Source organism: Camelus dromedarius, chromosome 5, assembly GCF_036321535.1.
Source record: "Camelus dromedarius isolate mCamDro1 chromosome 5, mCamDro1.pat, whole genome shotgun sequence".
Taxonomy (NCBI): domain Eukaryota; kingdom Metazoa; phylum Chordata; class Mammalia; order Artiodactyla; family Camelidae; genus Camelus; species Camelus dromedarius.
This window is the reverse complement of record NC_087440.1, coordinates 1,258,224-1,279,587: the sequence shown is the minus strand read 5'-3', so window position 1 is coordinate 1,279,587 and position 21,364 is coordinate 1,258,224. Positions and strand designations below refer to the sequence as shown.

Sequence of the window (21,364 nt, the reverse complement as noted above, 5' to 3'; positions counted from 1 at the left end):
GGGGAGAGGCCCAGGGTGTGGGCACGGACCAGGAAAGGTAAGGGAGAAAATGCTCCTTCCACAAGGAAGTTCAGGAGGAGCAGTCCACGGGGGGCCTGAGCCAGAGGCGTGGGGGGGGGAAGGGAGAGGGAAGTGGTGTCAGGCCCCAGCACACCCCCATCAGCATTTGCATAAATGACTGGGATATTGGACCTGTTTGCACTGTGAAGGAACCAGAGACCCAGATATAAATCCCATCTGGGAGGCACAGAAGTTGGGGCAGCTTCTCTTCTGAAGGTTCATTTATAATGGATTATGCACAGAATTTTCTGATGCTGACATCGGGGTTCACCTGTACAGGAATGTGCAAGGCTGGACACAAGCTGGTGCAGGGCCAGGGACTAGTCTACGAGACCCTTCGAGTTCCTCCTCCCCGCTGGAGTCCTCCAGTCACAGCTCACCAGAGGGGAAGGCCTGCAGAATAGGAAACAGGCCCAGGGAGGGGGCCACACAGCAAAGGGCTTTCTCTCGCAGATGCCTCCCACCCGCTTTCAGAGGCCCTAGCTGGGTTCCAGGTCTCACTCAGCTGAGGGATGAAACTATAGCCTGGACCCAAGGCCTTGGCAGCTACTCAGAATAGGTGGGTGGAGAGGGTTGCTTATGGCTTAAAGCTGCCTCTGCCATGAGGCTCTCTGCCCGGGAACATCTGGACATGGAGGCTGCAGGGGGGCTCAGCTGTGCTCGATTCAGAAGTCAGGAATGTAAACTACTGAGGGTGGGAAGCAGAGATGATGCCGCCCTCAGAAATCCTGAGCGCTGTGCCAAGGCCCTGGGGCGGTTCGGAGCAACCACGCAAGCACAGAGGTCCTGAGTGTATGCTCCCAAGCCAAGCCCAGAGCCGGAGGCCAGGCTAGGCCAGACAGCAGCCCTGGGTGGTACCTGACACCACTGGCCAGGGCAGGGCGGGAAGGATCCCAGGAGTCTCTGCAGGTCCTGGCCAATCCCCAGCGTGCCTGATGGCGCTTCTACAGCCTGAGCAGAAGCACACTTCTCGGCAGGGCTGGGCTCTGGCGGACTGAGCCAGTCAAGAGGGACCGTGCCTGGCCCGGCAGGCCCTAGGGCGCGCTCCTCCTGTAGAGCGTCACCAGCTCCTTCCGCTTCTCCCGTAGCCCAGGTTCTCCCTGGCTCAGCTCTCCCAGATCTCTCATCTCCTGCAGGACCTGGGTGGCCTGCCTCAGCTGCTCCACAGCCTGGCTGAGCAACGACTCGGCGTTCACAGGGGCCGGCTCACTGCCCAGCACCTTTTTCAACAGTTTCTCCGTCTGTTCCGAGGCCACCTTCACCTCCAGCTGGGCTTGGTACAGCTGTTCCCTAGGCTGCCATGGACGCCGGGGTCCTTCCCCAAGCAGGTCCCCCAGGGAGGAGCAGCGGGGATGGAACCGAGGTTGCGGGTCCCAGGGGGGCAGTGCTGTGGATGTTGCTGCATCATGTGGGGGAGTTCCTGGGGTGCCTGTGGCCTGGGATGGCTTGACAGGCTCAGAAATGTCATCCACACCATTCACTGAGACCTGTGCTGGGGCTGGGGCAGAGGTCTCAGAGGCCCTAGGACTCTGGGCTGGCCCAGAAGCCTCCACACCACTCATAGAGGCTCTCAGTTTCTCCGATAAGATCTTGGGTGGGGGTGTAGGGGGCTTCCCACCCTCCCTGGAAATAGCCTCAGAAGTCTCAGAACAGGGTAGCTGGGACAGTTCTGCACTCTTACGGTCAGGGGACTCCTCGGCGCTGGGGTTCTCCCAGCTCACCTTCAGTTTGTCAGGCAGGACCTTGTTGGGGGGCTGCTCAGAGCCACTGTCCTTCCCCACTGGAGTCTCTGAGTCTTCTTGGCTTTCAGGGTGGGCCTCAGAGCTTGCTGGGACAGGGGTTGGGGCTCTCTCCCCGGCAGGGGTCTCCACGCTGTCACCAAGACTGGTCATCTCAGAGGCTGGGGAAGGCTTGGTAGGAGGCATGGGGGGCTGGAGTCTCTCCCGGGGCTGGGCTGCACTGACATCATCGCTGGGGGCAAACACTGGCGGCCCGCTGTCCGGAACATCGAGGTCTAGACGTGAAAGCCCATCAGAAGCGGCATTGGCTACCTGAGGGGTGGAAGGGGGGCAGGTATGGGTGTAAACGTGGATGACTGGCTGCTCGGTCAGGTATGCCTACTTACAAGGGTACTCGAGCCTTCCCATCCAGGTCCCCCGCTCTCCATGCCCTCTGCCCTGCTTCCAAGGCCATTGGTTAGAAGATGAAGTGACTCTCTCATGAACCTTCTCTCACTCCCACAGAATTCCTGGTTTTGGAATCACAGGCCAGGAAGGCAGAGCCAGGCTATCTTCTCAGCGCCCCAGCCTGGCTTCTTCCAGCCTGGGCGATAAGTCACTTTTTGAGTGGCAATTGTGCTGGCCTGAGGGGCAGAGGTCATGGCTCCAGCCTTGTTCCGGGCCCCTATCTGGCTATATGGCCTTGGGAGGGTCCCTTTTCCGCAACCACTCACCCAGGGTCCCCACAGCCAGCAGGCATCAGTACCAGAACTCCCACATCACCTTGAGCTCACTCTCTTCTGCTTTCTCACCCTGGAGACCTCTGTCCAGTCTGCCAGCCCCCCAGCCCTGATCTCTCCAGCCTTTGCCTGCCCAGCTGCTCAGCAGCCGGTGCCCACTCTCCTCACACTGTCACATGTGGCCCCAGACGCGGGCAGCCCAGACCACAGCTGACTGCCAGAGGAGAACAGCTGCACCAAGCAGGCGGCTGTCCCCACCTGGCCCCGGGGACCCATGGTCATGGGGACAACTCCCAGGGAGCCTCAGAGGACCTGGAGCCGGGCTGGGCAGGACGCCCACCCGGGGTCCCTGGAGGTCTCTCACTCGCTTTTAAATGCACACAGGAGACGGGGCTAACACATGCACTCAGTCACTGGGACACGAGTCCCCTCCCTGATTTCTTCTCAGAGGGCACCCCTCTCCAAGGCTGGCTCCCCAGCACCTCCCTCAGACACGCCTCTTCTCTCTGGCTACTTCAGCCTCTCCCTCTGAAGGCTGTTTTTCCCTCAGCTGACAGACATGAACAGGCTGCCTCATCTCAAAAGCAAACTCTCCAATGTCCTTGGCCCCTTCCCATCTCCCTCCTCCCACCACGGTCCCTGTCCCTCCAGAACCAACAGTTCTGCACTCCCATGACAACCCTAAGCTGACTCCTTCTATGAGAAAATGTGCTGAAATGTCACCACCTGCCTTTTCCTCAGTCCTGCCTTGTGACTTGTGGCTGCCAATCCGGCTGATGACCCCCGAGCCTGTGCCCTTTTCTCCGGACAGACACGTCACTTGCCTCTTGGGCTTGTCTTCCTTGGCCCTCTACTGCCCCCAATCCCCCAAAGGTCACATTTGCTGAGGTGCTCTCCTGGAGTCCAAGACCTCCCCGGACCCCAACCATCTACCCCCATGAGTAACCCTGGTCTGAAAAAAGTCTCCGCCCTTCCCCCTTCCCTTTGCCCACAATATCCCTTTGCCCACAATGTCTCCCAAGTGCCCTGTGCCCAGGGCCTCCGTTCGCCTGGTCTCCAGACTTAGGTTGCCTCTGACAACCTTCCCTCTCTGTCCAGTCCACTTCCCCAAGCCCTATATTCAATCATGAGCCCAGGCAGCTCTTGCTTCCCAGAGTCTCTCCCACTGGCCCCTCCCTTTTCACCCCCTCCTAGAGCCTGGAGGCTCCCTCTCCCTCTATTTTCTGGCCCCCTCTCTTTCCCTCCACCAACCAAACCCACCCTGCCCAAGGCCTCCACCTGACCTCTGGAAGCCACTCTGCCCCCAGCTCCTGCTTTCAAGACCTCCACAATTTCTTCCCCTGACCCCGCCTTCCCAGACCCATCTCCCAGTCAAAGGGACCAGGCAAGCCTCGAACTCTACTGCCCCATGACTCAAGCTCGCACCATTCCCGCCACCCAGGACCTCTGTCACTTCAGGTCTGCCCACTGAAACCTTCCCCACTCTCCGAGGGTCAGCTCAAGCGCCTGTGGGTCCTATGTGGTCCCTCCTGCTCGGCGTCCCAGAGCTGCCCTCTGTACAAAAATTAGATACAGCACTGCTTGGAGCAGTCTGTGGACGGGCTCTTCTCCAGCTGGAAGCTGAGCTCTGAGAGGCGGGGACTAACCTCGGGCTCTCAGTTTCCCTCAGGCACCAGCTCGGCCCAAGGGCACACAGAACACATGCGCCCCCGACGCCGACACCCTGCACACCACTCAGGAAGCCCAATGCCAAGAGTCCTCAGGAAAAAGGTGGTCCCAAGCCCACCGCCACCCTAAGGAGCTGGGGTCCCAGGCTCAACTGACCCCACCCCCATCCAAGCTGGGGGCAAGGCTTTACCTCCTTCAGATGGACTCTCGTAGGGGGCCGGCGCCGCATGCCCCCCCGCACACGGTCCCGTGTCACATGCTCCAGAGCACAGCTCTTGTCCACCTTTACCTGGGAAGGAGAAGGAACCACATCAGTCCCCACCAGGCTTTGGAGAACAGAGGATGCCCGGGCATTCACCTGACTCAGAGGCAGGGTCTAGACCTGCATCCTCGCTTGACAGGCTCCAGTGCCCCATGCTGCCCTCTCTTGGAGGCCTCTCCCTACGTCCGGACCTCTGCTGCACTCCCGGTCTCCACACAGCCTTCGTCATCTCTCTGCAGTCCGAGGCGCTCCCTGCTCTGCAGCTGCCCTCTTTGCCTCAGTCTTCCTGCCCAAATGTGGGCTGTGAGCCCTCACCACCCCTCAATCTATTGCAAATATATGAGCAGCCCTGAGACTGCTTTTGTTCTTAGCGGGGAGAGGGGGGAGAAGACAGCCCATGATCGCCTGATACTTGGCTTCCAGAAAAGTCCTATCCTGGCCCCAGTCACTCTCCCAGGACCCCCAGGGGTAGCCCAGGAAAGAGCTGGGCCTCTAGCCCTTCGGGTGGGGGTGTCTGGAGGACAGTGTCTCCTTTCTGAGGGTAAGGAAGGGGGCTGAGGGGCAGCCAGGAAGCCACAGTGAGAGTCACATGGGAAATCCAGCCTGAACCCCAGAGGAGCCTGTCCCTGTGATGGGGTTGGGGGGGTAGGCTAAGACTCTTCTGCCCCCAGGTGAGGCTCAGGGCTCAGTCCCATCTGGGGGTCCTCGCAGTGGAGAAGCTGATTCTGCTCTGCCAAAGCAGCAGACTGCAGCCCAGCCCCTGCTCCTGTGGCCTCTAACACCCGTGGTTTGGTCCATCACCCCCGCCCACAAAATGGGGACTTTTCCCCAGCTAGTGAAGGGTTGAGCATGACACAGTCACATAAGACGTGACATAGGAGCCATGGCTGCAAATCAGAGGACCTGGGTATTAAGAAGGGACTTGCTTGGGAAGATTCGCTCTCAAGTCTCAATCTTCTGCAATCTAGGTGGCCCCCGGGTCCATTTTAGCCCAAATAGCTACAAATCCAAGATGTCAAAGATAAACCCTCCCTAGGAGTTCCAGCCCCATGGGCCATCCTGCCTGCCCTGAGCCTGATCATGGCCACTGCTGCCGTCACCACTATAACTCAGGGGGGCTGGGTGGCCACGGCAGACAAATAGGGAGGCCCAGGGCTAGAGCCAGCCGGGCCTGGACTTCACAGCCCAATTGACAAGTGAACTTGTGGCTCTCAGCTCACTGCCAGATCTCTCTGGCCTCAGCTCCCCTGCTGTTTCTAGCTGAAGCTGGGCTGGAAAGGAAGCATGGCTGCAACCAGTTAAATTCTACCCACCACCTACCCATGTTTTAATTTAAAGTAACTTACTTATTTTCCTTACATCTCAGTTTCCTCATCCATAGTATGGGAACACTAGCACTTACTTTGAGGGGTGTTGTGAGGATTAAATACAGTAACAACAGCAGATGCCCAGTGTTTGTAGCTGTGACATAATCAAATGGTTGTCTGGGGTGGAGCAGGGCAGGGTCCACCCCGAGATCACATGTGGTGGGGAGGGGCACAGAGCCATCCACAGGACTGCATCGCACCTCATCAAAAGCCTTGTTCTTGCCTCGGTTGATCCCTTCATTGAGGGCTTTGATCCAGGATTCCTTCTCCTCCCCACTGGGTGCCTGGAACTTGATGTCGCTGACCTGCAGAAGGCAGGGGTGGGGCGGACGGCAGACGTTTAACAGGGTTCACGTTTGGGGTCTTAAGGAAGCTTCCCCCCGCAGACTGAAGACTGAAGCCTGCCCTGGTCAGGAACAAACCAAAAGGACCCCCACATCAGGTCTGATACCGGGGCTTCAGGGCAAGGGCGGGGACAGATCCAGCAGAGAAGGGGCCCTCTCCCTGCATGCAGCTGCCAGAGATTTGGATTCGAATCAGCCTTGTCTTGTGGAAAGAGCCCAGATCTGGTCTCACTCCCAATCTAGTGACTCCCTTAGGCCAGCTGCCTCTGAACTTCAGTTTTCTCTGTAAAGTAGGAGTAGTCCCAGTCTGCAACCTCAATAGACTGAGTCCAAGGGCGGAGGTGACAGGCATGAGGGGTGTCCCTTGGTGAAGGCCCACTGAAGCCAGGGCCACCTGCAGCTGCTAGTGGGTCCCAAACCCAGCCTTGGCCAAGTGAAAAAATCTCAGGATCTCCTTTCTGGAGTTGAATCACAGGTTACAAGAAAGGGCCTTAGGGAGGTCAGTCACAACACCCTCATGAGGACACAGACTCATCATATGGGATGGATTTGGCCAAGGTGGCGGAAAGTAATCCCGGGACTTAACTTCACACCCCAGCCACCGACCCCACCCCACAGGTCCCTTTCCACCTCAGGCAGGAGCGCCAAGCTCCTGCACTGCAGTCAGAAGGCAGCTCAGAGAGGCCCCTCCCTGCCAGGCCCCAAGGTCAGGGAGGAAACGGTGGAAGGAGTGAGGCCACACACACTGAGGAGCCGCCCTGTGTGGTGGAGAGTAGGGCCTCTGAGCTGGACAGACCACCACTCACAGCTGGCTGACCCTGAGCCCCAGGGGGCTATGAAGATCAATGATGTATCAAAAGTGTTGCATCTGGAAATAGGCACAGAGCAGGTGCTCAGTAATAGGAATTACCACCATTTCTCTCCTTCTGGACAAAAGAGTCCTAGTTTCCTGTCTGGAAAAAAGGATAACGTCCTACCACACAGCAACACTGAAGGAATCAAACATGACGAAAGCCAGGGCCTGCCACATAGTAGGTACTCAGTAAACAGTTACTGAATGAATAGCTAATCAATGAATGAACTGGCCCAAGGTTCCTGTTTTGGGCCGCTGCCCACTCTCTGACCTCAAGATGCCCTAGTTCTTTGTCCGGTGGGTCACCAGCTGCCCATCCCCTGCCAGGGTGTTAGATGGCGCCTGCCCTCCTTGCCTCTCTCCCAGTCATTATGTAACGCGTAGCCCGCCTGGCCCCCTCAGCATCCTCATTATATAACTTCCTCCTGGCTGCCTCTGCCTTCTTCTCATACAGGGCCCTGGGTCCCACCCACCTCCCCATGCCAGGCACAGTCAAATACTCATTTGCATGACCAGGGTAAATTCAATCCTGGCAGCAGATCAGCAGCTAAGTCGGAAACCCCAGGCCACTTTGGCAACTGCCTCGGCCCAGCCATCAGGGCTGCTAGGGGCTCAGGAAGGGACAGCACTGTGTTCGGGCTCTGCAAGGGCCTCCCCAACCCGGTGATGGGGGCTGCAAGTAAGACGTCCAGGGCAGCCCGTCACCACTGCTGCTGCTCCTGCTCGCAGGCCCTGAGTTGCTGGGGCCCCTGCGGGGTGCAGAACTTAGCATCCCAGAGAGCTTGAGAAACGCACACCTGAACTCAGGAACAGATGTAGCAAGAGAAAAAGTGGGGCAGAGAAAGAGCACTGGCTTGGGAGTCAAGAGCGCAAAGCTCTAGTCCCACCAACCTGCAATGAGACCTGCATGGGTCGCTTCACTACTCAGGGCCTCAGCGGGACCAAGAACACAATCACTAGACCCAACCCAACTGTGACCCTTCCCCACTGGCGAGCCCACCTAGGCAGGCTGAGGGGAGGGTGTCGGCCCAGGGGCTCCCCTAGGAGGGAATACAAGGTCAAATGGGACCCAGCCCCACCCTAAGGAACCCTGCAATCGTGGCTGAATGAGCCAGGCATCCCATAAGGGTGATGAGAATAGGGACAAACAGGGTATCAAGCAGTTGCTCCTCTTGCCCCACCCCCACCCTCATGTCCTGAAGGGTCCCAGGCTGCACGGGTCCCTCCCCAAGCCCTTCCAAGAAGGCCCAGGGGCACTAGGAGTTAGGAAGCTAACAGGACCGGCCACAGAAAAGACCCACATGGCTGGGAAAGGGGGGGTAAAAAATGGCAGAGAGGAAAGAAGTGGGAGGGGCAGAGAGGAGGCAGGAAAGAGGAAAGGGCCAAGCTGGCTGAAACCTGCAGGGCAGCAAGGCCCAGCAGAGGCCACCCTGCTTCCTGGCAGCGTCTGCCTGTGACCTCATGGCAGGGGTGTGGGGATGGGGAGGCAGGAGGGAGAGGGGCAAGCAAGACACTGGAGTCTTTGTTTATTTGATTAAAGGGGAAAAAAAGGCGGCCTCAGGACCAGACAGCCGGGGTCATGTGACCTCCCGTCCAGCCTGTGGCCTCACTGAGGACGGGAACACCCAAGGCGATAGCAAAGGAGGGGAGTGGGGACACACAGTGCTCTGGGCGGTCCACCATCTGACCTCTGGAGAGCCCCCACTCTCTGTGTGAGCTCCTCGGGTGTGAGGGTTGGGGCCCTTGAGCTGGAACCAGGGTGTGCTGTGCTCCCACTGGCCTGCAGCCCCCACCAATCACTCCACAGCCCCATCTCCTCGACTGATCGCCCTGTTCCTAGAGTCACCCGGAGCCCACCTAAACTCTTGGCAGGACTGGAGGGATGAAAGGGAGGGTGTTGGCTGAGGCAGCTGAGAATGCGGCTGCACAAACAGGCCTCCCAGAAGGTGGCATCCCACCCTGAGTGGGGCCCGATCCACCTAGTCCACCACCAGCGGCTTCTCAGAGCCAGGAAAGGAGGTGGCCCATAGACGGCACTGGCAGAGGACAGAGAAGCAAGGGCCCCTTCACCCCACATCCACATGAGCTCACTAAGACACTTACAAAGACGCAGGCAGCCCCTCGGCCAGGGGAGCACTCAGGCGCACACACGCACGTCAGGCACCCAGGCAGACCTTCATACACAGTGTGCTCTACACGTCTCTCAAACACGCACACAAATACCGCGCCACTCAGAGAGGAAGTGGGTCTCCAGAACAGGGTGGAGGTCTCCAGGGCCTGAAAGACCAAACTGTGGCTCTCCCCTTCCTCCTAAGCAGCAGAGGTCAAGTGAAAGCCACCGCTACTCTGGGCACAGCCCCGTCCCTGGGGTCTAGCGCCACAGTTGCTTCTTTGCCCCCACACACCACCGAGCAGGACAGAGGGTTAGTAAGTAAAGCATCACGGTCTCCTCCAGGGCCCAGAGCTCAGGGGACCACAGAGGACCAGGCTCCTGGCCCTTAAAGCTGGGGAAAAAACAGGGGGAGCATGTAGCTCAGTGCTAGAGCACATGCTTAGCATGCATAAGGTCCTGGGTTCAATCCCCAGCACATCCATTAAAAATAAATAAATAAATCTAATTACCTCCCCCCTATCCAACACACACAAAAAGCTGGGGAAGAAACAGAATGGCCTCAGGCAAGCCCAGACCAGGCCTGCTCCCCAGTCCCCAGCCTCTGTGACTCAGCCCTGCTCCACAGGACACGCAGAGGTTGGGGCGGGGCGAGGCGCGGCCTGGCTGCAGATGGGCGCACCAGCCTCCAATCTGAATTCCCTCCCGACATCTGTGAAACTCCGCCACATGTCAACACCCACCCGGCCTCCCCGCCAGAGACGCTGGGTGCAAAGAGTGAACTTCATCTGTACACACAGCATGTCCCAGGGAAAGAAGCTCTCAGGCAAGAGACTTTCTCCAGCTTCAGCCAAGAAAGGACCATGCAAGGGGAGGAAAGTTGGGGGACTGTGGGTCCAAGAACTGAGTCTAGGATGGAGGTTAGGAGGGGTGGTCCATCCGGGAAGGCCTGGGATGAGAGAAGGGTGTGGCCGCCTGACTACGAGAGGTGACGGCCTCATTCCCCAGCTTTCTTGCCTCAGTCCTGGGCCTCCTGTGTCCAGGGTGTGGGAGAAGGCCAAGGGCCCCACCTCCCAAAGGCTACTTTCCAACTCTAGCCTGGGAAGGAGGCCCCAGGGCCTGGAAGGAGAGCAGAGCTCTCAGCAGAGCCCTAAATGCACCTCCTATCAACCAGGGGCTGGGGGACTCCAAGACAAAACGAGCCAAAGGTCCAATTGGTGGCCGCCCGTGGGTTTGAGCTTCAGCCACACTCCACAGAGAACTGGCAGGTTGCATCCAGGGGCCCAGCCTGTCTTAAAGAGCCTTCCACAGGGGATCTTCCCAAGCAGATCCTGGCCTGGAGGGAGGTCAGCCAGCGGTGGGCCGAGCCCTACCTTGTTCCCTGGGGACCGCAGCAGGATAAAGCGGTGTTTCCGCTTGAGGAGGGCACGAAGGTCCTGGCACTTCTCATAGCTGCCCAGCTCCACTGTCTCCACACACTTCTGCTCGTCCTGGGGAGGAAGACAGGGGACACAGTGAGAGCTAGATGCACCCAGACTCTCAATACCCAGGCCTCGCCCCAGACCCTGATTCCACTCAGTGAGGGTATCACTTGGTCAGAGGGGGACCTTGGGCTGCCAATCAACCACCAAGATGCAGAATTCAGACCCTGGCAAGTAGATGGGGCTCAATCTGTAATGGTTGGGGGAACGCCCTCAAGGCTCACCATCCGCATGAGAAATGGGGTTCAGGTAGCAGGGCTGACTCAAAGGAGGAAACAGGGGAAGATGGAGAGGCTTAGGAAAGTGGTTGGGGGTCCAAGCAGAGATCTGTGAAGAAGGTGGCCTGGAAGAAGGAGCAAGTCATCACAAAATGATGGGGAGAAAAGGTTTCCCAGGCAGAGCCACAGAGGGAAGCGTAAATAAGGCTTGTTCAGGGCTACGCACCCTGCCTTCACCACAGTGATCCTGAGCTGACTTCCCCACTTGGCCTCTTACTCCACTGACCCTTGGCTTGGGGTGAGAGGCCACTCTCCATGGCCTGCCAAGGGGAGAGGGCAAGAGTTCCTTCAAGAGCACCCACTCCAGGGGGAAGGTATAGCTCAGTGGTAGAGAGTGAGCACGAGGGCCTGGGTTCAATCCCCAGTACCTCCACTAATAAATAAATAAAAACCTAATTATCCACCCCCCCTCAACACACACAAGAGCGCCCATCCCAAGCCTGCCACCCTGAGGCCTCATCATTAGTAGGGCTGGTGGCCAGCCTCTTCTCAGCTACCCCTGAACACTGGCTGGGCTGCATTCCTGCCCACCAGCCCTGGCCATTCAGCGTAGGCTTCCTAGTGGGCTCTGCCCACCAGGTAGGTGCCTCCCCAGCAAGCGGCTTGGGGCACACTCCTCCCTCAGTGGTGGTCAGCTGGTTCCTCGTCCGGGGGAGACCCAGCTGGAACAGCTTTCTGGGTGTGGCGCACTCTTACTCTGGAGATTCCAGGGAAGTAGATGCAGGCCCTCCAGACTGGCCAACAAGTTAAGCAAACTTTCGCTTAACATCATGCAGAACCAGCAGGAGCATCCAACCAGCGACCGCCTCAGTGCTCTGCAGTTTTGGGTGGAATGTCTGGAAGGCAGTGACTCAATTATTTGCAGAGGAAATTCCCCAATTTCCCTCCATGATAATCCACATATACTAAGAAACCCTGATACTTAGTAAAACGTTTGCATCCTGATTCTTCCAAGCCTTCAAGCACCCTGAAATCCCAGAGACCCAATATTTGCCTCATTCTATAGAGGAAGAGGCAAAGCGATTTGCCTTAGGAGTACAGAACCAAATATAAGGGGTAGGGCCAAACTCAAATGCACATCCTCTGACTCCCAGGCCAGAGCTCCTTCCAGCTACAACACTTCTCCCAGCCAGAGGCTGGGCAGTGCTTAATGGCAGGTGCTCTGCACCAGTGGTCCTCCAGGTGTGGTACTTGGGCCAGCAGCAGCAGCAGCATCTGAGAACTTTTTAGAAATGCAAATTCTCAACCCCCATCCCTACTGAATCATAATCTTAGGAGAAAGGGCCTGGCACTCTGAGTTTTAAGCCCTCCAGACGATTGTGATGTATGCAAAAGTTTGGGAACCTCTGCTCTACACCAGAGGTTCTCAACCTTGGTAGCATCTGGGAGCTTTAAAAGCCCCAATGTCCAGGCAACATCCCAGACCAATTACATCAGGATCCCTGGCGGGTAGAGCCCAGACATCAGTATTTTTCAAAGCAGATGACTGCACAGCCAAGGTGGGTAAGCACTGATCTACTTTCTCTTCAGCCCCTCACAGAAAGGGGAAGAGGTAGCCTGATCTTTCCCAACCAGATTCAATCAGGTATCTTTCCCCATTTTTGCCTCCAGCAGCTCTTTCCAACCCTTAGTCTCCAATCCCTTCCAGGTTCCTGCACTCCACACAAGGCTGGTAAAATCCACCTGCTCCAGGAAGCTGCCCTGCCCACTCGCATGAGCCCGAGCATCAGTGCTCTCTCCCTCCTCTGAGGTCCCACATCAGCGGGCACCTCTGCAGGCGTCATTCCAGGTGCTAGACATGCCCTGCCACGGGGAAGAAAGTCCTGACTCCCTACTAAGCCATCTCTTTCTACCCTCTGCTGCATGTGTCTGCTCTCCTTTCTGCTCCCTCTACAGCGCCCTACAAGAGGCAGCCCTCAAGGGTGGTGGACATAGGAAAAGTTCACTGAACTGAATGCCTGACTCAGAGTGAGACTACAGGAAGGACTCCCCATCCCAGAGAGTGCGGCTCACCTGTCCCATGTGCACAGGCCTCTTCCAACTGGGCAACTACTGGCCCAAACATACCCTCCTCTGCCTGGAAACAAAAAGTCAGTCCCTCTCCACCAGCTGGCTCCCTATGCCCGCCTGACCTGGGTCTCCTCTCAACCTGAAACGCTGAATCATCCGGCCCTTCTGCAGCTCAGAAGAATCGGATAAACCAGCAGGCACTGGGCGGGGGCAGCATTTTTGGAATGTCAGCCTCACTGACAGCAAAGAAACAGCCAAGAGCCATTCGCACTCGCCTAGTTCCTTACATCAGAAACAGGAATTGAACTAATAAGCATTTCTCAATTCCTTCTCCTGAGCCAAGCTCCCCCACCCTCAAGTGCTAAGTTCTTGAAACTGCACTGAGGTTTTTAATAGTGATTTTTTTTTTTTAAAGTGTGATTTAGACTTTTCACGTTTAGGGGATGTGAAATCCTTTCTGCTTCTCAGATGTGGCCAGATGCAGAGAGGCGGCCCAGGACAGGCTGGCAGCGCCTGACAGGCTGACAGCTGGGGGCCTGCCACTCAACTCTTACGGCAGCTGAGACTGGAGGAAGCTGTGACAACCCCCTTTATTTATAAAAATAGCCCCCTGCCGCCACCATAGCACAACCTAATTTGGTGACAGCAGCAGTGCAGAACATCTGGGGGGCTGTCTGCCCCATGCACCCCCCTTGGCCTTCTCCAGCTGCTTCTCTGACACCCCAACTCCATGAGCCTGGGGACTCGGGCAGGAAAGATGAGGTGCTTCTAAAGGCAGCTCCTTTAAACACCTAGATCTGGCTGCCCAAGCTTTCTTGGCCTGGAACAATTATGAATTTGCCAAGACAGCCTGAGGCACGCTGACAGAGGCTGATAGGGAAGGGTAGGAACCCTCTTCCTCTGCCCCAAGGCCAGTTCTACCCGCCCCCCAATGTCAAAGGCACAGAGTGATTAGCCCATTTTTAGGGACAGGCCCTCTGATAGCCTCAGCATCTCCAGGTAGAAGCCACCTTTCCTCCTCAGGTCTTCACCCAGAACTGGTTCGACCCTTATTTAACACACAACTTCCGAATCCTTAGTTGTTCAAATTCTAAGCCTGCTGAAATGAAAATGGGCACTTTCCTGAAGTGGGAAGACGTGAGGACTGGGAAAGGCACAAGGGCAGCAGAAATGGCAACTGGCAGCTTGATGTTAAAGGAGAAAGAAAAGCTGAAAAGTACAGTCCGGCAGCACAGAACGGTCTGGGCATCAGCGACGCCGAGCTATCAGGGAGAGCCTCCATTTAGGCCGGCACCTTCTGTGGAAGAAGGCAGACAATATTCACCATACTTTAGAGGATTTCCACCAAAAATAAATTTTTGAGTTTACTTGCTGGCATAGCTGGGTGGAGAGAGCCCTGACTTTGGTTCTAGATCTAACCTTCATTCACTGAAATGCTGGACAGGATTCGGCCGCCCTGGACCTCAGGGTCCTCCTCTGTAGAATGTAACATGCCGACCTCTCTCACAGGACTATCGTGAGCATCGTCCAAGAGGTGTGTAAGACCTCTAAACAAGCACGAGCCATAAGTATCATTTCTACTCTCATCACTGAGTAGAGCAAGGCTGTTTTCTGTAAGAGTCACACGTGTGGAACCTAGCCCTTAGCGTGGGTGTCAGGCTGAGGAGACACACACGTCCCCACGCACACACGCCTCAAAGAGCCCCTCATCTAGAAGCCCCAGACTTGCACCTGGAGGTTTTGTCGCCGTGTGGCACAGACTCAGAGAAGACCAGGCAATCACCCAAGGTTGCACAGCAGGTCAAAGGCGGAGAAGGTCTTCCAGCCCTGGTTCTGGATCCTCTGCTGGCCTGGGCTGCCCTCCCTTTGCTCCCTGCCCTGGCACCCCCAAACTCAAAACCAGGCAGGCGCTTACCTCGTTCTCGTAGACCAGCAGCTGGGCCTGGCAGAGGAGCAGATAGCGGTCTTTCCAGAGCCCCAGGAAGCCCCCACTGCTCTTCTTGATCCAGCCAGCCTTGTCCGCCGTCTGTGCTCCCCGAGGCTTCTCGCCTCCCTCCTTCACACCCTGTAAGAGAGCACCGGGACACGGCGTGAGGGCCGCTGCCGTGACGCCACACAACGGATGTGTCCCTCTGCTGGAAACCTACTGACACCGCCCCACGTGAGCATCCCCACAACGCCTGATGCAGAAACTCTTGATCCAGCACCAGGAAAAACAGTAATAACAGCAGCCACCTTATACTGAGCCACCGTATTATGTTTTACATACACCGTCTCATTTAACTCGTGCGACTGCCCTCCCAGGCAGAAGCATCATTATCCACATGTCCTGGCAGACTGGGAAGCTCCTTTGAGGGGAAAGATGACTTGCCAGAGTCACACTGCTGGAAGGACAGAATCAGAATTCAAACTGGGTCTCTGGCCCCATGTTCTTCCCCCTCCACCATTCCTCCTCCCGTGAGTTCATTCAGCCAGTGAACACACGTTGTACTGAGCACCTACAGTGTCACAGGTGCTGGAGGAGGCAGAGAAGAATAAAAGTAATGCATCTTTGCCCTCATAGAGCTGGCAATGCGGGGAAGGAGGAGCTGAACAAACACCAGACATGAACACATTAACAAGTGTGAAATGCTTGCTCATGAAACACTGAAGGGAAGTGAAGAGCAGGGAATGAGAGGACAGCGGGGGATCTGGTTCAGATCAGGGTGGCCCAGGAAGGACCCCGGGAGGAGAGGACGTTTAAGCAGGATCAGAAGGGAGGAGGCAGGCAGGCAGAGTGGTCATCTTCCTCTCTACCCCTACCCTTTCAGAGAGCCCACTCTGCAGCCCCCGCGTCCTGCCCCAAAGCAGGAAGCTCCTCTGCCCTCACTCCCGCCCCAGGCCAGGAGGTTGAAGCAGCCACCCCATCTGGTAAGGGCATCAAGGATGCTGCCATCAACCACAGGCTGGTACAGAAAATAAACTCAAGGTCTCCTCCAGGACATGGCAGCCACCCTGGAGCCTCCAGGCCAGCCACCGACATCTTGTGCCCTTTGATTACCTGCTTGGGTAGCTGGGTGCCAGGTATATGGCTACCAGATGGGGTTGAATTCACCCTTAGTCCCCAGAACCCAGCACTGTTCCTTTACACACAATGGGTGCAAAAATATACCCAATTTGCTAACCACTTTGCTTCAGTGACTGGTACCCACAGCGGTGAGTGTAAAGGGGAGGGTGGAAGAGAGGGGGTTAAGAAGCGTGTCAGAATCTAGAGGATGCTAGAAGGAAATCAGCACTAATTTTGACTACTTTATAATTTACATAAAGATCAAAAAAGGGGTTCCCGTTAAAAGGAGCATAATTCTCCCCAGGGATACCCTGTGACCACAACTGCCTTTGGAAGGACAAGTCCAGACAGAAGTGTGGTGAGCTGTCAGGGGCTGGGCCGGGCACAGCCACCCTGCTCTCCATTGTGGCGGAGGAGCCCCAGCCTGGCTCTCACTGAGGCCCCCTCACCCTCTGAACTTCACACACCAGTGATCAGGAGTCTGAGCTTTGAAGACCAAGTCACACAGACCAGGTCCCCACCCAGGTCAAGAGGCAAGTCACTCGATCTGTCTAAGCCTCAGTTTCTTCATCTGTGAAATGACAATATTAGCAGAAGTTGCAATGATTATAACTCCATGAGGGCAGGGATTTTTGTTCTGTTTACTGCTGTATCCCCAGTGCCTAGACGGTGTCTAGCACACAGTCGGCACTCAATAAATGTTTGTTTCTGGACAAAAAGATAAGGCATACAAAGCAGTGCCTCGGATACCCTAAACTTAAAAGTAAATGGTAGCTGTCATTATTGTTACTGTTGTCACTGCCATCCCCTCGCTCTCAGGGACCCACTCCCTGGGCCTCAGAATTCCGGACAAGGCCTTTCTGGGCTCAGCTGCTGGGCCTCAGTGCCCCAGGAGCTCCAGGAAAGCAAGGTGCCCCCTCAGGGTCTCTTTCTAACTTGTAGATGACAAGAGGGAAGTGGGATGGTCCCAAGAGGTCTTCCCAGATCGAGGAATGAGGAAGTGGGAGGCTTGCCTACAGGCCAGTTATGAGCCACCCTGACTGGGGGAAAAGGGGACTTCAGGGCTGTTAGATAAGAAAGGAGAGGGTCTAGCACCCTACCGTGCACCCAACGCCCCGCATTACCAGAGATCTTGTGTTTAGCCCCTTGGGCTGTGTGACCCACAGGGGCCTCATCCCCTCAGAGACCCCTGCAAGCCAGTCCAGGCCCAGGGCTGGAAGGGAAGAAGTGAGAAATGGGAAACCCCACCCCCACACTTCACACGTCACACCTCTCCCTCAGCAGCTACAGCAGTTGGCCACCTCCTAGGACTGCAGACTCTGGGCTTCTCCTAAACGAGACTGTGGAGCATGGAGCCGCTGCCCAGATCTCCCCCCTCACTCCAAGCTCGCCTCCTGTTTTCAGGGGCCCACCCACCACCCCATGGGATCTCACACCCCTTTCTAAACTCCCTCCACTTGTGACCTCCCCTGCCTGCCTCACCCAGAGCCTGGCACGTGAAAACTTCCTGCCACGTGAAAGCTCCGGGGGCCAGGCTGGAACCCGGTGCCTTGACCACTGTCCCCTCTGGGTATTGTGGAGCAGTGCCCAGTGAAGACCACAACTGGACTAGCTAGAGAAGCAAGTCCAGGGCTTTTAGGGATGAGGGGACCAGGATGCGACTGAGGAGAGAAGGCACTTTGGGATGGGGAGAGTGACAACTGAGGGGCTGGAGGTGGCATGAACCAAAGCCCAGAGAAGGGTCCCTTTGTCAGGAATCAGCTACAGCAACAGCCACCAGAGGAGAGGCCTGGCTGGAGGTCAGAGTCCTGCTTGCCGGCCACCCTTCACCCAGCCCTCTCCCTGCCCCTCAGACACTCTCCCACCCGGGGCTGGGCTATGCCCCAGTAAGTTTTAATAAGCAGCCCCTCCCCTTGGCAGGGCTCACAGGGGAGTTTTTGTCCTGCTCAGCCCAGTTTCTCGGCCTCTTCTCCTCTTATTGACCAGCTGACCACTGTTCTTTCTGTTCGCCTTCTCCTCTCCCACCCATCCTCACTCAGGCCCTCCCCTGCCCACCGTGGGATGCTTCTGAGGCACCCCTGGGTGCCAGCCTGGCCCCACTCTGTCTGAGGTGGGAGGGTCTCTGGGTCATTCATTTAAAAGAAAAAAAAAAAGGAAGAAGATGCCAGGTCACCCCAACCCTGTGCACAGAAGGGAACAGGTGGAAAGCCACAACACAGGCCATGACAGAGGGACAGAGACCAGCAGAAGGGAACTTGCTGGCACCTCACATCACAGGGAGCTTATGATGATGACCTTTGCCCTTTGACTAAACCCCATGATGTTCTGACCAAACCCTGCTAAGAACCCCCCACGTCGGAGGTCTGTGATGGGGCGATCAGGGAGGGGAAGCAAAGGCTCTGCCCTGGGGAACGTCCAGTCTGATGAGGGCAACACAGACCCTGCACAAGGCAAGTGCTCAGCCTGGGGGTTGGTGGGCATCCCCCGCTTGAGAGGACCTGAGCCTGCTGGGGGGGTCCTAGCACCTCCCCAGAGGAATACATCTTAGCTCTCTGGCGGGGTAAGGGCTTGGGGTTAGTTTGGGAAGCCCTTGCAGGAGGGAAAGAGACACACACCTTGGCCCAGAGAAGGAAAGGCACAAAGGGTATCACAGACCCTACACTCAGGAGGAGAAAGCGCAGGCCAGAAAGGGCCAGAGATTAGCTCACGGTCAAGTGCTGGGACAGGACACTGCCCTGCCTCTCTCTAGATAGGTAAGGGCAAACGAGCCACCTGGAGCCACTGGGGAGCTGGAGGCCAAGCCAGGGAAAGGCATGGCTGAGAGGAAGAGGGGCAGAACCCCAGGGCAGGGACAGGAAAGCCTGAGTTCAAGGTTTTTAACCCTACTCCAGTGGCAACAATACTTCACACTGATCCCTGCAGCTTTCAAAGCTTTTGCACATAGGGCATGGCATTTCTGGTCTGCCCACCTCCCTCGTTTTATAGATGGGGATATGGAGGCCCTGAGAACACAACTGGATAGAAGCTCAGTGCCCAGAGCCACCCTTCACCAAATCTCAGCCTGAAAGGAACTACCAATCCATTGCACGGAAGAGTTCACTGAGGCTGAGGGGGCTTGGCACCAGGATGCCTGAGGCATGGGGAGGAAGTTCAGAGCTGGGGGAGGACTGAAAGCAGACATTTGGGAGTGAGATGATTAGGCCAGCCCAGGGTCATGGGGCAGAGCAGGTGACCATGATCTAAGAGGTGTTTTAGAGAAATGAGGATGGGCACTGGGGCCTGGAGAAACCAGGGGAAATGACTAGAGGAAGAAATGGGCGAAAGAGAGATACCAAAGGGGAAGTAGGGGATACGGAGCCCCTGGCTGTGTGGGAGGTGGTAGGCAAGATCTTAGATAGCCCAGGTATGCGGGGAGCTTTTGGCATCTGCAGTCAGTAAGTGGCAATGCAAGAGACTCAGGACCAGAGGGAGTACACGGCTGGGCTGGGCCAACCACGAGACAAACCATCGGCCCAGGAGGCCCCAGGAGAACTTCCCTTAATTGGGGGCCAGAGCAGATCAGGAGATGGAGAAATCCTGTCCCACATCCTCTGGGAGAAGGGGTGGGGCTACAGCCAGACAGCCTGGGCCCTCACAACAGGAGTAGGGGGGCAGCCCCATCCCTGTCAGCAAGCAACCACAGCAAATCATAGTGGCCTGACTTTGCCCCCTACTTCCAGCCACTCTGAGAGAAGGGACTACAATCAGAACCTGGGGAGGAGGCCAGGCCCTATATTTTATAGAAGAGGAAATGCAAGATGAGAGGGGAAGTGACTTACCTACCATCCCACAGAAATGCAGGGCCTGGCCTAGAGGGAACATTGACAGATACCCCAGCTGCCCCTGGTCAGTGGTCCTAGGAAGTAGGGAGATGAGCACTGACAGGGACACAGGCAGCCTGGCCTCCAGCTGGCCAGGGTTGGCCCAAGAGTGAAGGCTTCATCTTTCATCCATGTAAAGACACATCCCCTTCCATTTGTCTGGGAGGGGCAGAAGCTGAGACTCCCCCCGCCACCTCCAAGGTACCAGAAGCAAAATCCTCTAGCCTCAGTAGGCCCCTCCCTAATTTATTCATTCCACAGTCACACATTAAGTGCTGGCTGTGTGCTTAGATGAGGTGGCTATTGAGAGAACTGAGTCTGCAAGTCAAGAGCAGGGATCACAGAGTGCCTGATCCCACCCCAGACCAAGATGGTTTTGAGGGGTAAGAGGCAGGTTCGAGGGGCACTGCTGGTCCAGCTTCCCAGCTCCTCCAGGGAGTCAGCCCTCCCAGGGATGTGGCGAAGGCAGGAGCGGGGATCAGCCCCTACATGGGCCTGACTCCTCAGTAGGGGAGAAGGCAGACTCATAGGGGAAAGGGGCTCACAGAAACGTAAACAGGAGAGAAAAATGCAACTTCTCCAGTCCTCGAGCCACCAGACACGGTCACAGCTTCAAGATTCCTTGAGACAGGGACTCCAGAACCCACAAACCCACCACAACACACACACACACACACACACACGGTTTGGCCCTTCAGAATCTGACCTGGACGGCACAGGGAGTCAATGGTAACCAGAGTTCGAGCCCAGCAACCCAGGCCACTTTCAGCAAGCCATCAAACTGACCAGAGCCTCAGTCTCCCCATCAATCGGGTGGGAACAGTATCAGCCACCATGCCCACAGTTGGTAAAAGAAGACAGATAATGAAAGAGGACGAGTCTACGAGTCTAGGATCTCTACAACGGCCTCTGCCTCCTCCCAACTGCCTAGACTCTGCCCGGGTAGTGGGGGTGTCCGCAGACCCGCCGGAGAGGGGCTGGCTAGAACAAGGGCCTGAACCAGGGACCCAGCCTCCGTGAGAGGCTCGTAGACTCCAGCCCCGGCCCCGCGCCTGGCCCGGCCCTCACCTCTTCTTCCATGGCGAGTCCGGCCGCTCAACCACTCGGCCGCTCAGTCCCCGCGCCGCGCGGGCTCCTCCACCTCCATCCGCGCCGGGGCCGGGCGGCGGCTCTGTGCGTTCTGTCCCGCGGGCTGCCGGGGGCCCAAGAAACTTCGGGGGGGCGGGGCCGAGGGCGGAGAGAGGCTTCCGGGGGCTGGGGGCGGGGCCTGGGGAGGGGACTAGCGGGGCCCCGAGGCCCGGGTCTGGAGCGGGAAAAGAGGGACGGGGCCGGGCTGAGGGAGGAGCCTGGGCGGGGCCGGGCGGGGGTTTGGGGACTGGATGGAGGAGCGGGAGCCCGAGGAAGACGGTGGGGCGGGGGACAGGGCGGAGAGAGGTTTCCCCGACCCGCAGAGGGAGAGGGACTGGAAGGCGATGAAGAGTGCGGGGAACCGGCAGGGAGAGGGGGAGGGGGCTTCCGGCCTTAGGCGGAGGCGCGGGAAGCGGGCGGGGTCCGAGGGCCGGGCCCG

At 57.2% G+C, this 21,364-nt stretch overlaps 1 protein-coding gene across 1 annotated transcript; it reads right to left on the bottom strand.

The window, feature by feature from the left end:
- Positions 1-263: 263 nt before the first annotated feature.
- Positions 264-21,014, bottom strand: PLEKHO2 (pleckstrin homology domain containing O2). The gene is made up of 6 exons (XM_010993544.3): positions 20,866-21,014; positions 14,807-14,956; positions 10,496-10,612; positions 6,016-6,120; positions 4,377-4,475; positions 264-2,111 (listed from the first exon to the last, which is right to left on the bottom strand). The coding sequence occupies exons 1-6, from the start codon at positions 20,875-20,877 to the stop codon at positions 1,095-1,097; spliced, it is 1,500 nt and encodes a 499-aa protein (XP_010991846.1). The 5' UTR covers positions 20,878-21,014; the 3' UTR covers positions 264-1,094.
- Positions 21,015-21,364: the final 350 nt, after the last annotated feature.